Genomic DNA, 13,990 nt, shown 5'->3' with positions numbered 1-13,990 from the left:
TCAATCTGTGTCCAAACCCGTTGCTACAACATGGACCTGCTGTTAACATGTTTGTGCAATTCTGCCCTGGTGCAATTTTAATTTAATTCAATTCAATTCAATTCAACTTTATTTATAAAGCGCCAATTCACAACATATCATGTCAAGGCACTTTACAGAATAAAGTCAAGACCAAAAGATGTATACAGAGAACCCAACAATTCCCTCTATCAGCAAGTACTGGGCAACAGTGGAGGGGAAAAACTCCCTTTAACAAAAGAAACCTCCTGCAGAACCAGGCTCAGGGTGGACGGCCGTCTGCCTTGACCGGTTGGGGTGACTGGAAAGTGAAGAGAGAAAAGAAAAAGAGCAACAAAAGCAACAACAAAACATTGGGCAGGTTGGTAGGACCAGTAGCTGCACACTGGAAAACACACAGCTTCAAAGCCTGGGGACACCTGCAGAGAGGGACAGAGAGAGGAGGACAGAGAAGGACAAAGACAACTACGGGAGAAAACACACAGAGTTAATGTCATACAGTGGTGAAAATTGTGGGGTGAGAGGAAAGAGGGACAAGAGGAGGGGAATCCCCCAGCAGTCTAAGCCATTGGAGCATAACTATAAGTATAAGCTTTATCATAGAGGAATGTTTTGAGCCTATACTTAAAAGTAGAGAGGGTGTCTGCTTCCCGAACTTAACTGGGAGCTGGTTCAACAGGAGAGGAGCTTGATAGCTAAAGGCTCTGCCTCCCATTCTACCTTTTGAAAATCTGGGAACAGCAAGTAGGCCTGCATTCTGAGATCGAAGTGGTCTACTGGGATGATATGGTGCTATGAGGTCTTCTATATATGATGGAGCCTGACCATTCAGAGCTTTATATTTAAGAAACAGTAACTACTACTGTACTACTGACTACATTAATTCCCTAAAGAGCCTGCAATTAATCCAAAATGCTGCAGCAAGAGTGCTGACTGGAACTAGCAAGAGAGATCATATTTCAGCTTCACTAGCTTCTCTCCATTTGGTTCCCATTAAATCTGGAACAGAATTTAAAACCCTGCTTCTTACATATACAGCTCTGAATGGTCAGGCTCCATCATTTATAGAAGATCTCATAGCACCATATCATCCCAGTAGACCACTTCGCTCTCAAAATGCAGGCCTACTTGTGGTTCCCAGAATTTCCAAAGGTAGAATGGGAGGTAGATCCTTTACCTATCAAGCCCCTCTCCTATGGAACCAGCTCCTAGTTCAGATTCGGGAAGCAGACACCATCTCTACTTTTAAGTGTAGGCTCAAAACCTTCCTCTTTAATAAAGCATATAGTTAGTTATAGTTATGCTGCTATAGGCTTAGACTGCTGGGGGACCCACCCCCCGATGCACTGAGCTTTCCTCCTCTTGACCATCTCTCCTCTCCTCTCACCCCACAATTTTCACCACTGTATGTCATTAACTCTGTGTGTTTTCTCCCGTAGTTGTCTTTGTCCTTCTCTGTCCCCCTCTCTCTGTCCCTTTCTGCAGGTGTCCCCCAGCTTTGAAGCTGTATGTCTTCCAGCGTGCACTCACTTCCACTCATCCCAACCGGTCGAGGCAGATGGCCGTCCACCCTGAGCATGGTTCTGCTGGAAGTTTCTTCCGTTAAAGGGAGTTTTTCCTCTCCACTGTTGCCTATGGCTTGCTCCAGAGGGAATTGTTGGGTTCTCTGTATACATCTTTATAATCTTGACTTTATTCTGTAAAGTGCCCTGAGATGACTTTGTTGTGAATTGGCTCTGTATAAATAAAGTTGAATTGAATTAAATTGAACTGAATGATGTTTTTAGGGACAACAATGGAGAAATAATAATGCTTTTAACTAAGTTGACATTGTTGGCTTTCATCGTACATGGAACCTGGATGTAAGACATATAGTGAAAGTTGGCCAAAGATCAAAAAGAACAGCTTTCTAGTGGGACTAGGATCCCTTTGTTCCTACCCACCAGTTGTTCAACAGAACCAGGTCATTCTTGAACATCCCATTTATTCTGTTTATCAATTCTAATTCCAAAGGTGAGATTTTTGTATTACACTAAGGGTTTTCAAACATCATAGTTTACTTTTAGTCAAAGAACTTGGCCAGTAGGTGATTATGAAGAATCTAGTGTGGTAAAGTGTGTGTGTGTGTTGTAGTCTCTAATGCCATTTGACATCAAATGATATGCTTAATAACAACAGCACTAAGCCTACCACTATAGACCTGCTAGCCGGAATATACATTGCCAATGACAGGTGAAACAAGAGCTTAGTTGTTTCAGCTAAAGCGCATGCTCTTCACAAATTTGTATTTTACCCAAACTACAATCTTTCACTAACTATTACCTGTTTTGTTTTTGAGACAATGATTTAGAAAAATCTTAAAACTACTGCTTATATGTAAGATCAGAAAATACCAGTATGTGTTTAAGACCAGGATGTAACTGGACTTCTTTGATCTTTAATTACCTTTTTTCCTGCAGTTACGGACGAGTATATGCTGCCGACCCCTACAACCACACACTCACTCCAGCCACATACAGCGTTGGTGCCATGGTAAGCGTGTCCTGCCTGCCACACATCTTTTAACATTACGGATCATCAGATTTCTTAATCTCTAAAACAAACATGAATCACAGATCATCTTTCGCATGTTGCATGTTTCCATCATGTTTTCTTTGTTTAGAGCTGCAAGAAAAATGAAGGTTGAGTGACCTATTTCCAGATTTGGTGTTGTTGAGAGGGGCAAAGGCAACATAACTATTGATGAAAGTGTTAGCTTAGGCAATTACTTTTGTTGTCATATCAATGGTAAAACCAAAAATCAAATCAAATTTGCCACCTTTAACTTGAGAAATCCAGTGTGCCGCTTAAGATGTAAAATGTCTGTTAAATATACAAATTTTCCCCTTTGCACAAATGTAAACTTAAAAATGGAAATGTTGACTAAATAACAAAGGCTGATTGCTGCTGAACCTCTCCACCACATTCACTTTCTGCAGACCATTATAAATAGATTTAGGTAATTAATGTCATCTTTCATGATTTTTGGGTACAATCGTTTCTTTAAAAACAGTTATCTCCTTCTTCCACTCAAAGCTGCCAAGGTGTGAAATTGACTAGTGCAGCGTATAAACATTGATCACCTCAGTATGCCAGTGGAATCCTCACAAAAGATTTTGGACTAAAATTTAGCTGGTTGCTCTGTACTTATTCAAATGCAAATTTATAACATTTCTATATGGAGGCAAATAATGTTTCAGTTTTTTCCAGTAGCTTATGTGTAAACTGCTAGTAAAGTCATTTTGGGTAGGTGATTTGAGGAAAAGCATGCCATTCAATGGTTGTTATCAGTTGTTATTACACCCAGTAGTAATAGTAGTATTAACTTTAACTAGTTTTCATGAGCAAGATGTGTGGAAAATTGACATCTTCTTGCATCCATTGTAAGTATTATAGGCACCAGACCTACTTTTGGTCATTTAGATTACAATTTGGTTACGATCTTTCCATAATCCTAACCCAAATATGTTAAACCGCAATGTGCCTAAACGTAAAAACATTAACAATAATCGCATGATAATGACCTGTTGAGTCTGCTAATCTGTGAAGCAAGTATCTACTGGCTCATAGCTTCAACTTTCATTGAATGGTCTGGTAACATCCCAAGCAGGTGTTTTTAAATAGATTTTAACATTACTTATTTGTTGATAACAACAAAAGACCTACGGCGTGTTGATACTGTTGTATTATCTTTGCATTAACATTTGGCATACAACATTAGTAAACGCTTGAATCTTTAATATGGGCCTCAAGCTCTTTGAAATATTTGTCTGCGTATATACTATGATCAGTTTCAAGAATATGGTCATATATTGGTTACATACCAAATGTAGATTGAAAGAGTTTTGGGTTGCCGTGCAAATGCTGCCTAGCCTATACACATTTATTTAATGGTTTATTTCTACTGGTTTATAAACTAGAAACAACTGCATAGTCACATATTAAATTCTCCAACTGCACTCCACAATAGATAAACTCATAGCTTCATTTGCTCCATACTGTCCCTATCCCCACAATGCCCTTCTTTTACTCATTCGCCATGCATGAGCTTTTCTGCAGCACCAACATCTTCTCACTTAAAGTTAATTGAATTTGTCTGTGCTGCTAACGGCAGCCCAAATGCCACATTAATCCTGCCTGTAAAAGGTGATGAATGTCTTCATGCCTTGACAGCCCAGTCTATGTTAGTTATTATATTTCTAATTTGGTGGATACCACCTCACCCCACACTCCCTGGTAATGAAATAATTAGTCACTTTGATAATTAAATCCCTTGTGGTGCCGCAGCCGGAGGGAGGTGGTGAGGAAAGAAAGAAGTGAGTGAGGGAGAGAAATACTGTCAAAACTCCTCAGTTATAAATTACACCTTCAAACCTGAATAGAAATACTGCACTCGCAAATTTTTAATTGATAAATTCTTGTATGCATTAGATAAGGTTCAAAGTTGCATTCAAGTCTTAAGCAGTACACCAACAACTCTACTTAAAAGGTACCACATATACATGGTGGGCTCTCTGCCAGGCAACATCTTTCTCTTACCTTGACCTAATCTACTTGTGAACTGTCTGTGAACTCAACATTATGACCACATATGGACAGGTGAAAATGAAAGGACAATCTGATCAAATCAATAAAAATATCAAATACACAGGCATATTAAACCATATGCTACAGCCTTTCCTGTTCCCAGATTTCAACCTAATTAAACACCAAAAGGAAATTTTGGACTGAGATTTTAGGGACAACCACCACCATTGTCAAAACACCAAATGAGGGAATATCTTCTGAAAGAATAGTGCTGTTAAGTTTCCCTTCAAAAGGAGTAGTGGTTGAAGTATTCCCCTATGAATAGAACAGCCCTTCAAGCGCTATATACATCATCAGAGCTGAATGAGTGGCTGTTTTGTAAGGAATTCCAGCCACATACTGTATAAACATGGGGATACCTCTAGAGGACTGTTTAAAAGTTTATCGAATCCATATAAGATTATGCCTTGCAATCACAATACACTGCTGTTACCACTTTTAAAGAAGCGATATGATGCCCAAAGGATTAAATGTGATACAGAAATATGAATGTGAAAATGCAGCACTATAATGCACAAAAAATTACACTTTAGAAATTATACTTTTTCATAGCACTCATAGAGTTTGCCTCTTAAAACTGTCATTGTGTGAAACATTTGACATTTGCTACACAACCCTACCAGTTTGCCTCATTTCTCCCTACCCCTTGATCCCTACAGCTACCATTTCATGTGAAAGCCCAAAATAGAGGGTTAGGGGCAAGTGAATTGAGAATTGGGAGCAGAACAAGCAGAACTGAGATCAATATTGATTTATGTTTTTTTTCTTCAATTCCTGTTTATAGGTTTAACTACGTTGGCTAGCTCAACTAGCATTATTAGACCCTAGTAGGATAAGTGCGTTGTCCACTTACTCATCCAGCCACCATTGCTGGGTAGATCCCAGTTCCAATTTTAAATTCCCTTAATTGATTGTTTTCTCATTTGACAGAAGTATTGTTCCAATTAAACATCACAAAGGATGTTCCAATAAAAAATCTGTATAGTTGGTTTTAAGTATTATTTGTATTTTTGCACGAATAATACTTTACAACTTTACACACATATTACAACTTCAGCAGTTGCTAATGCCAGAACCAGCTCAGTACCCTGAAACCCATCTCATTGTGTACTCTGCACTCCAAGGCAAGTAAACAGTTTCTAAGTAACTTTAAGACAAATAATGCTTGTACTATCAAAAGGCCTATCTGTGGCACCCACATCTTTTCCATCAAGCAATGAAAATAGCCAGCATCAACTTCAACAGATCTAATAACTGAGATCAGCATCTTTTAACAACAGCATCATAGAGTTGTAGTTACAGTTTCAATGAAAGATAAATTTGTCCATGTTCAGTCACTAACCTGCACATCTAATCATTTCAGTATCTTCATGTCAGTCAATATCTTCCAGACGTGCATAAACCTGTGATACATTTTTGAAATGTCTCACCTTGCCCGAAGTTTCTGCAGCCCGTCATGAATAACTAGTTGAAGTGTGTGTGTAGGGGAGCCCACACCAGTTTTCTCATACTGTAGAATTTATGATTATCGACTTCTCCATGTTGTCTGTAGTTGTTTTCATATTTAGTAGCATGGCTGTAACAAACACTGTAAGAGTAAAAATCGAACTTTTTCACCTCAGAAATTAGCTTGTCGGGCATCCCAACTCTTCCAGAAGTTCCAAAAGTCTCTTTAAAACTTCAAACTTGTTGTTTGAATCAACATTCCGGAACTTATTACAATGTAGGTGCACAGTTGCTAATACTGCCAATCTTGTCCTAATCATCTGCACATTATTTTGAAAATGGTATATTTTATATTGTTTTTATATTGTCAAGAGATCCACTAAACCACAACTTGTAATGTTACTGCTCAGGCAGCAAACATTAACACGTGCACAAGCATGTCACAAGCCAGTTTTTGTGACTATAGAGTAAAATTTGTATGGTTGTGTTAAGGCAATCTCAGAGATTGGTTAAGGTTAGGGAAACATAGTAGGGAGAAACCTGATTGACTTGTACAACATTAATAAATGTAAAGTTGCATACATAAAAAAATGTGGCATTTACAATTTTGTGAGGAAATGCAATTTTCAGGACAAAGGGTTGCATCAAGCCACCAGTAACTATAGTTGAGGTTATAATTGCCATATTGTTATGTTAGGACACCTCAGAAGTGCTTCTAAATATTTCCTGAATTTCTAGTTCAGTAAACTGATAAAATTTAATTACTTCAAAGTCTGAACAGCAAATTAAAGGATAGCTTCAGTCATTTTCTAAATTAACCATAATTTCATCAATGGTCATATATACACTAAAACCAACAATGTGTTTTTAATCTACAGCACAAACAAATAAGATAATCTTGGTCACTATTAATAAATACCGGGTCTTGTAATTCTCATTACTTAGTAAAATAGATATAAATGCTGCAGTATTCTCTTTAAAGTGTACCGTAAACAAACATTACCCTATTTTGTGATATATCTGTACCTACAAGCTGCAAGCGCCTCAAAATATGCATCAACTCCATCTACTGAAAAGCAGCATGATCCATCAAAAAGATTTAGGCGTCCTTGGTCCACATTCTGATTCATACCACCTTTTGACTTGATTCCGTTGATTCATCCTCTCCTACACCTTTTCTTAGTTGTATTGACTGGCTTTCTTTCACATAGCTGTTGGCATGTACCCCTGGCATGAAGCGTCTCGCTGTGCTTGCTGCATGACGGTTGCTCCGGTTATGGGTCTTTTCATCCCCCATGGGTTTGCACTGGAATAACGGTAATGTAATGTTGTGACTCAAGTGGTAGCTTGTACAGAAGTAAGGGAGGCTAACAAGGGGCGTGTGTGTGTGTGTGTGTGTGTGTGTGTGTGTGTGTGTGTGTGTGTGTGTGTGTGTGTGTGCGTGCATGCGTGATTCCATGCCTTTGTATACCTTGGTGTTTTTGGTAATGTATGTGTGTTTGTATTTTCTTGTGTGTGTGTGTGTGTGTGTGTGTGTGTTTGTTTGTGTGCGTGTGTATGTGCATGTCATTGTGTTTGTCTGTGCATATTTGTGTGTGTTTCAGAACGCGTTTGCCCCGCTGACAGATGCCAAAACTCGGAGCCATGCTGATGACGTCGGGCTGGTGCTGTCCTCTCTCCAGGCCAGTATATACCGGGGAGGCTACAGCCGCTTCGCACCCTATTAACAACACCTCCAACTTATACTCAACCTTCCAACAGGACAGAGAAGAAAATGTGTGTGTGCGAGTGTGTGTGAGCAAATGAGAATGTGTTGTCATAGGAGAGACCTGAGGCCTGGGTATTGCAATACATGCAGTTTGCGCATCATTTCAGCATCTCCTAAGAGAAAAGTACAAACAATACAAATAAAATAAAACAGCTGATATTTTTCATCTTATACCTCAGATATTTTGTGCTGTGTATTTTGATATTGTGGGTTTTTAATTTCTAAAGATATAGACATAGATTATCAGCTGTAGAAGTTTTTCCATGGTACTTGATAGAAAGTTACTAGAGTAATGATTAGGACACAGAGAAAATATTTATCAGATTTAAATTGTTAGGGATTGTATAGAACTCTAACCCTGTAAGATAATTCATAGTCACACTTTGGGGTTTTTATGTTTTGTAAATTGTTCAAGTGACTATGCTAGTCAAGTGCTGTTGTTTTACTTCTCTCAGCTTCCTTTTTCACTTCCTCTGCAATGATATTATATTTTCTTTTGGATTTGGAGGAAGTACAGTAGCCTTGGAAACATTAACACAGACACAAAGTCCACCTGTGAACATATGAGGACAGCATGGGTATGTTATGGAAGCTGTGAGCAGCAATGATTGCTAATTTTTCACTATATGATCTGAAAATCTGACTTTTCTATTTTATTATCTTAAAAACTGTTTACTTATGACTGAAACTTTACTATCAACTTCTCAGAATTGTTTCAAGAAATCAAGATAATAATTTCCCTAAGACTAAAAAGGTTCATGTAATGTCATCCCCCAATTTTTCTGTGCAATCCTCTGTGAGTTTTTCTTGTTTGTTTCATGGCATAATGTATTTTTGTGTTTTACAAGGATAAGAAAATGCTGTTATTTTGACATAATTTTTTATAATGATGAGATACAATTTTTTTCACTTTGCCCCAAATAGCATTATGCAGTGGTGTAAGAAGTACACAGTTCATTTTCTTAAGTAAAAGTATAAATATCAATTTGAAATGTTATATAAGTAAAGGTCCAAAAGCATTAGCTCAAAAATAAAAGTAATGTTCAGGCAAAGTGGCTCAATCATATCAATGATGTCAGTAATGTTTTAATACACTGTGTTTTTATTTTGTGAAAAGTACACAATTACTGTTTAGTACTCAAATAATTTGCCTCTGTAATTTAGCAAAGTCAGAAAATGGAAAGTCTCGAGTAAAATCCCAATACCTCAAAAATACTGTACTGAAGTTCAATACGTAAGTAAATGTACCTAACTACTTCACACCACTGCTATTATGAATGATCTCTTAGAGCTGATGTAACACCAGTGTTTAGCTGTCTCAATAGAAGTTCATGGTTCTTTAACAGCTCACTGCACAAAGCTTTTACTATTAAGCAAATTCGGGCATTTTAACTGATCCAAACTGATCCACAAGCAACATCAGTTCTTGTGGGTATACTAATAAGGCTTAATACTCATAATTAAAACCTGTCAACTAGTAATTATTGTTACCCAACAACTAAACTGCAAATATGTTTATGCAGGTACAATTGCAACTGGATTTTATTTTAGATGTAGTCATTAAGTAAACCTGTCCCTCCAGGATTTTGATCGTATTGTGTTTGAGTCTGATTTGTCTTGTCTTTTTTTCCCACGTTTCAGCCATTTTTCAGGGGTGTATTAACGTAGAAAATGGTTTGTCAATCAATACCTTTCATTTATTCCACCAGATTGTTGTACACAGTTCAAACCAGTTTATCCCTGCTTTTGCTCTTTAGAAGTAATTTTTACAGATATCCCGGCTCTCTTGGTGCCAAGAAGTTTACTATTAGCAGCTTTACTGTTATTCTTGTCTTAAGTTGACCTATTGTTAGCTTCTGTTCGTGGGTCTGGTTCGCAATCTCTCATCAGCAGCTATAGTGCAAGGCTTTCAGGGACAGACCAGTGTGGGTCAAGGTTGCTCAGAATGGTGGTGGGTTAAATTGGATTTAATTGTTACAATTATAACATTACAAATTCCTGGAGGGTCTGGACATTACAACTGATAAATCCAAAAAAGAGGAAGTATTTAAAATACTAAACATTACCTCAAAAATAAAACTATTATCATTACATTACAATTTTCGCTTGCTGCCACTCCTTGCTTTCCATTTTCAATCTTCTGTTATCTTCTGTCAGTTTTCAGCTCCGACTTTCTGTGTACTCTTTGTCCCTTCACGACCCTACTATTCTCTCAATTCCTGTTCTCATTTCCTGCAACAGTTTAACCACTCCTCTGATTTAGTAAGGCTACACTGTTGACTGAGCTGTTAAACAGGTTACAGGTGTTCAAAGATAAGTGGCTTTCAGCTTCTCCCTTCAGGGATCGCCCACAGCAGAATGTGTTCTGCACGATTATTTTTTTTTACAGCAGATGCCCTTTCTAGCGCAATCCGCCCCCCAACCCCCCCACCCTCACCCCCCCATTTTGTCTGGGTTCATAACCGGCAGCAAGGTAGCCGTTGATTTTCATAATAGATGGGACAATTGCATACTGTAATTGAATTACATAAAACATATCTCAAATATATAGGGAAACTGTTATGAAATGTTCTTTTTTGTGTTTTTCTGGTAAATGCCTTTTTGTTAAAACCAGATTTTAATAGCTATAATAACCAATTTTTTATTTTTTATTTTTTTGGAAATGACAAAATTGTGACTAATTGATTGTGTTGATTCCATTTACTTTAATGCAATCTGTGTCTTGAGATAACAAAGTCATTATCATCACTTCTAAGTACATTAACAAAACTATAACAAAGATGATCAATCACAGCTGTTCTCAGAAATGCAGTTGAGTTTTCTTTTTAGTGAAGTTTGACTCATCACATTATGCAGGATGTATATTATTGACTAAATAATGTGGATATATCTTACTTCACTTCAAGTGAAAGGTTGTGTTGGACATATCTCACCAGTGTATGTGTACTGACAAGATTCAACATAGATACAAATTACAAGAAAAGTAAAAAAATTAACTGTTTAACCATGTACACGCTTAGTCATGGTGAGATATGAAAAAAAAATTACATTTGCACTAGCAAATACAAAGTCAAAATCAGGATTCCAAGAAAAAAAAACTGCACTTTTGTCACAGAATTTTAACTTTTGGAATTTGAAGAAATGTTCTGTGGTACTAATCATCTTCCGTACTGAGCAGTGTCTCCAGATATATTTTTTTTCTTAATGTAACATTATATATATATATATATATATATAATGTTCACTAGTATAATTAATGATTTTTATATTACAGGAAAGAGTAAAAAAATATATAAATATATAGCAGTGGGGAAATCCACTGTCTCTGTTATATTTTCGTTCATTTTATGTTTTTTTTCTTTTGTAGTTACATTTTAATGGGGGAGAAAGTATAATAATAATCCAACAATGTATTATATTTGAACTGTGCAGTGAAGATGCTCTATTATATGAAATACGCAACAGTATAATGTTTTAGATTTAGTTGAGTATAGCTGTTAGGCCAAGCTGTCTCATTTTCTATCACATCATATTCAAATTTTTATTAAGTCTTTACAAACAATGTAATCACTATGTAGATACTCTTATTCATGGGCTTTATTTACATGTTTTGTATAATTTTGCACTTTGTAACTTTCAGATAAACCTGAAACATATCAGTGCTGTAGGTGTAATTTTTCATACTTTTTAAAATCAGTTCTGCAATTTCACATTTTTTTGTTCCCTTTCGTGACATTCTTAATGTAACATTCTTTATGTTATATTCTAGAAGTCTAGAATATTTAAAATTTACTCTTTGAAAATTAACTGTTTGAACATTACATTACTAAATAAATATGAGAAATAAAGGATTTGTGAACAGGCTAATCTATGCTGTAAATAGAAGTAAATGGAATAAATCTGTAGTGTATTTGAAAAGCGCTACATGGCTAATGGGAGCTTGGCTATGGCTGCACTGCAAACCAGCCTACAGGCTGCCTCCTGTGCCACATTCTGTTTACAACTATTCCCAATTTGTGGTGTCGTTACATATCTCCTTTTTGTATTAGATGAGAAAAACTCTGATGCATCACATTATAAAAATGGCAGCAGTAAAGACCTCAGTGCCATTTGGCTCTGTTGGTTTAAACCTTCCTTTGTGTGCTGTGTGTGAGGACTTTCAGTCAGAGACTCATAGTCTTCACCATGCTGAATGTCTGACTCCGCAACTACTTTATACAAGCTCTGCTTCCAGTAGGTGTTGTGGTTTAAAACAAGGCCTCCTACCCAGTCATTGTATGTGCATGTACTATGGTTCTTCCACTAACCAATAATCATCAATAAAGTTTTGGTTTCTCAATGGGGCATTATCTGTTTTTGTTTTTAAAGCCTTTGCAGCAGGGATCCTCAAAATTTGCACAAGCATTATCACTGTACTATATGCCACAGACTGAGTATGATTTGAACTTTAGAAACAGTTGATATGAATGGATACATAGATTTTGTAATTTAATTATTGTAACATCTAGTATTAACTTGCCAGCTATTTAAGGAGCTAGATAAAGCCACATTTAGTTTGTAGAGAGATTTGTGGCAGATGATGACAAAAAAGTACAGTGTGTTTTTGGCGATAAAGAAATATGTCACCCATTTTAACACTATGGATCTCTAATGTTTAAGAGTTTCACACAACTCAACTGTGACTCAGGAGGTAAACTAGTTGTCTAACCCCAGGGTTGTATGTTTAAATACTGGCTCCTCCTTTGACATGTTGAACTCTAGGCCAACTGCATAGCACTATAAATGCGGGACATTAACTCTGTAACAATAAAGGTCTTTGACACCAGGAATGGGGCTCAAAATCTGATTCTTGGTATCATCTTTGCTGAGCTTCTGATACCAAGCTGAGATGATACTAAAAGATCAAGTGAAAACACTGATTAGTCAACGAGAACTGTCACAACCACTATGTCACCTTTGTACAACCACAGTCGTAGCTGCAGCTGCTGATACAATGTGGTTTTGTAAAACATGCAAACTTTGCAATCTTGCAAAGTCAAACAGTTTCAATGAAGAATTATTGACCTTAATATTGAAATTGAAATATTGAGGTCAGTAAAAATATTAAAGTCGTGTCTATATACAGATGTGCTCCATGCCAGCAGACAGGACAGGCAACTGCTTGGAGCCCCAGCCTAGTTGGGACCCCAAGGGCTGACAAAAGTTAAACAATGTACAGCACTGACTGTGTACAAAGTTGCAACAACACCACAGTGGCCAACCTCCCTAAGAGGGCCCCTCCATCGATTCCATTCCTCTGTTGCAAGTAGCACATGATTCTGTGTAAACAAACAGGTGTAATGAAACAACAAAGACCAGTTAATGAAAATGAAGAGGAGAGGGAAAAAAAGCTAAATATTGGGAAGTGGAGAGGTGGAGATTTTTGCCCACGACCCCAACAGACTCTAGGATTGCCACTGTGTATATATCGTACATTAAGTTGATAATGTCAAATTTAGAAATCTATGGAACATAAACAAAAGTTCTAAAATATTGTCTGAACATCTACACTAGACAAAAATCAGTGTACAGAGCCTGGAATCTTGAGCCTGTTTTGTGTCAATTTTAAAGTATATTAAAGATTCAACTTCAAAAACACTTTATTTTATTTGTCCCCAGGGAGCAATTTATGGCACACAGAACGAACAAGATACTACACACATTTAAATGGGATGAGATGCACCAACTGTACAAATAAAATCAGTACAAGTAAAACTGCTTGTCAGTAAAACAGATTTTTCATTGTTTTTCATTGTGTAGATGATGGTGGCTTTATCTCAGGGGGTATGTTGTCCACCAATTCTTAAAGTATTTTTGGTTAGCGTGCTCATGGTGTGTGCATGTCTTTATCTGCAAGCCATCTTGAATTAAAAAAATGCCAAAAAAGTTTTGAAAACATGATGTCTCCGTGCAACATTCCCAAGACATCCTGGAAAATGTCACTGAAACATTTCGAACCAATTAGAATACTTCTAAATTCTACATTCATGAGATGTTCCAAAAAGGATATTGTAATAACTTTTTCACCTCTGCAGATGTACAGTGGTGTCTAAATTTGGTGTTTATGAGTTGCCCAAAAAAGACAAAATCTTT

The 13,990-nt window shown here is 37.0% G+C and overlaps 1 protein-coding gene across 28 annotated transcripts in view; it reads left to right on the top strand.

Moving 5' to 3' along the window:
- rbfox1 (RNA binding fox-1 homolog 1) overlaps window positions 1-8,624 on the top strand; it is a 334,608-nt gene extending 325,984 nt beyond the window's left edge. For 19 of the 28 annotated variants that reach the window (XM_067488484.1, XM_067488475.1, XM_067488477.1 and 16 more), the window contains 2 exons: window positions 2,478-2,550; window positions 7,717-8,624. In XM_067488484.1, coding sequence (XP_067344585.1) covers window positions 2,478-2,550; window positions 7,717-7,896 — 253 coding nt within the window. In that variant the 3' untranslated portion in view covers window positions 7,897-8,624. Of the gene's footprint in view, window positions 1-2,477; window positions 2,551-7,301; window positions 7,408-7,694 lie in introns of all 28 variants that reach the window. The other 9 variants (XM_067488488.1, XM_067488472.1, XM_067488494.1 and 6 more) reach the window with 4 other exon arrangements.
- Window positions 8,625-13,990: the final 5,366 nt, after the last annotated feature.

The sequence above is a fragment of the Channa argus genome, chromosome 20, assembly GCF_033026475.1.
Source record: "Channa argus isolate prfri chromosome 20, Channa argus male v1.0, whole genome shotgun sequence".
NCBI classification, from domain to species: Eukaryota; Metazoa; Chordata; class Actinopteri; order Anabantiformes; family Channidae; genus Channa; species Channa argus.
Note: the sequence above shows the minus strand (reverse complement) of the source record. Positions and strands in the feature narration are given on the sequence as shown.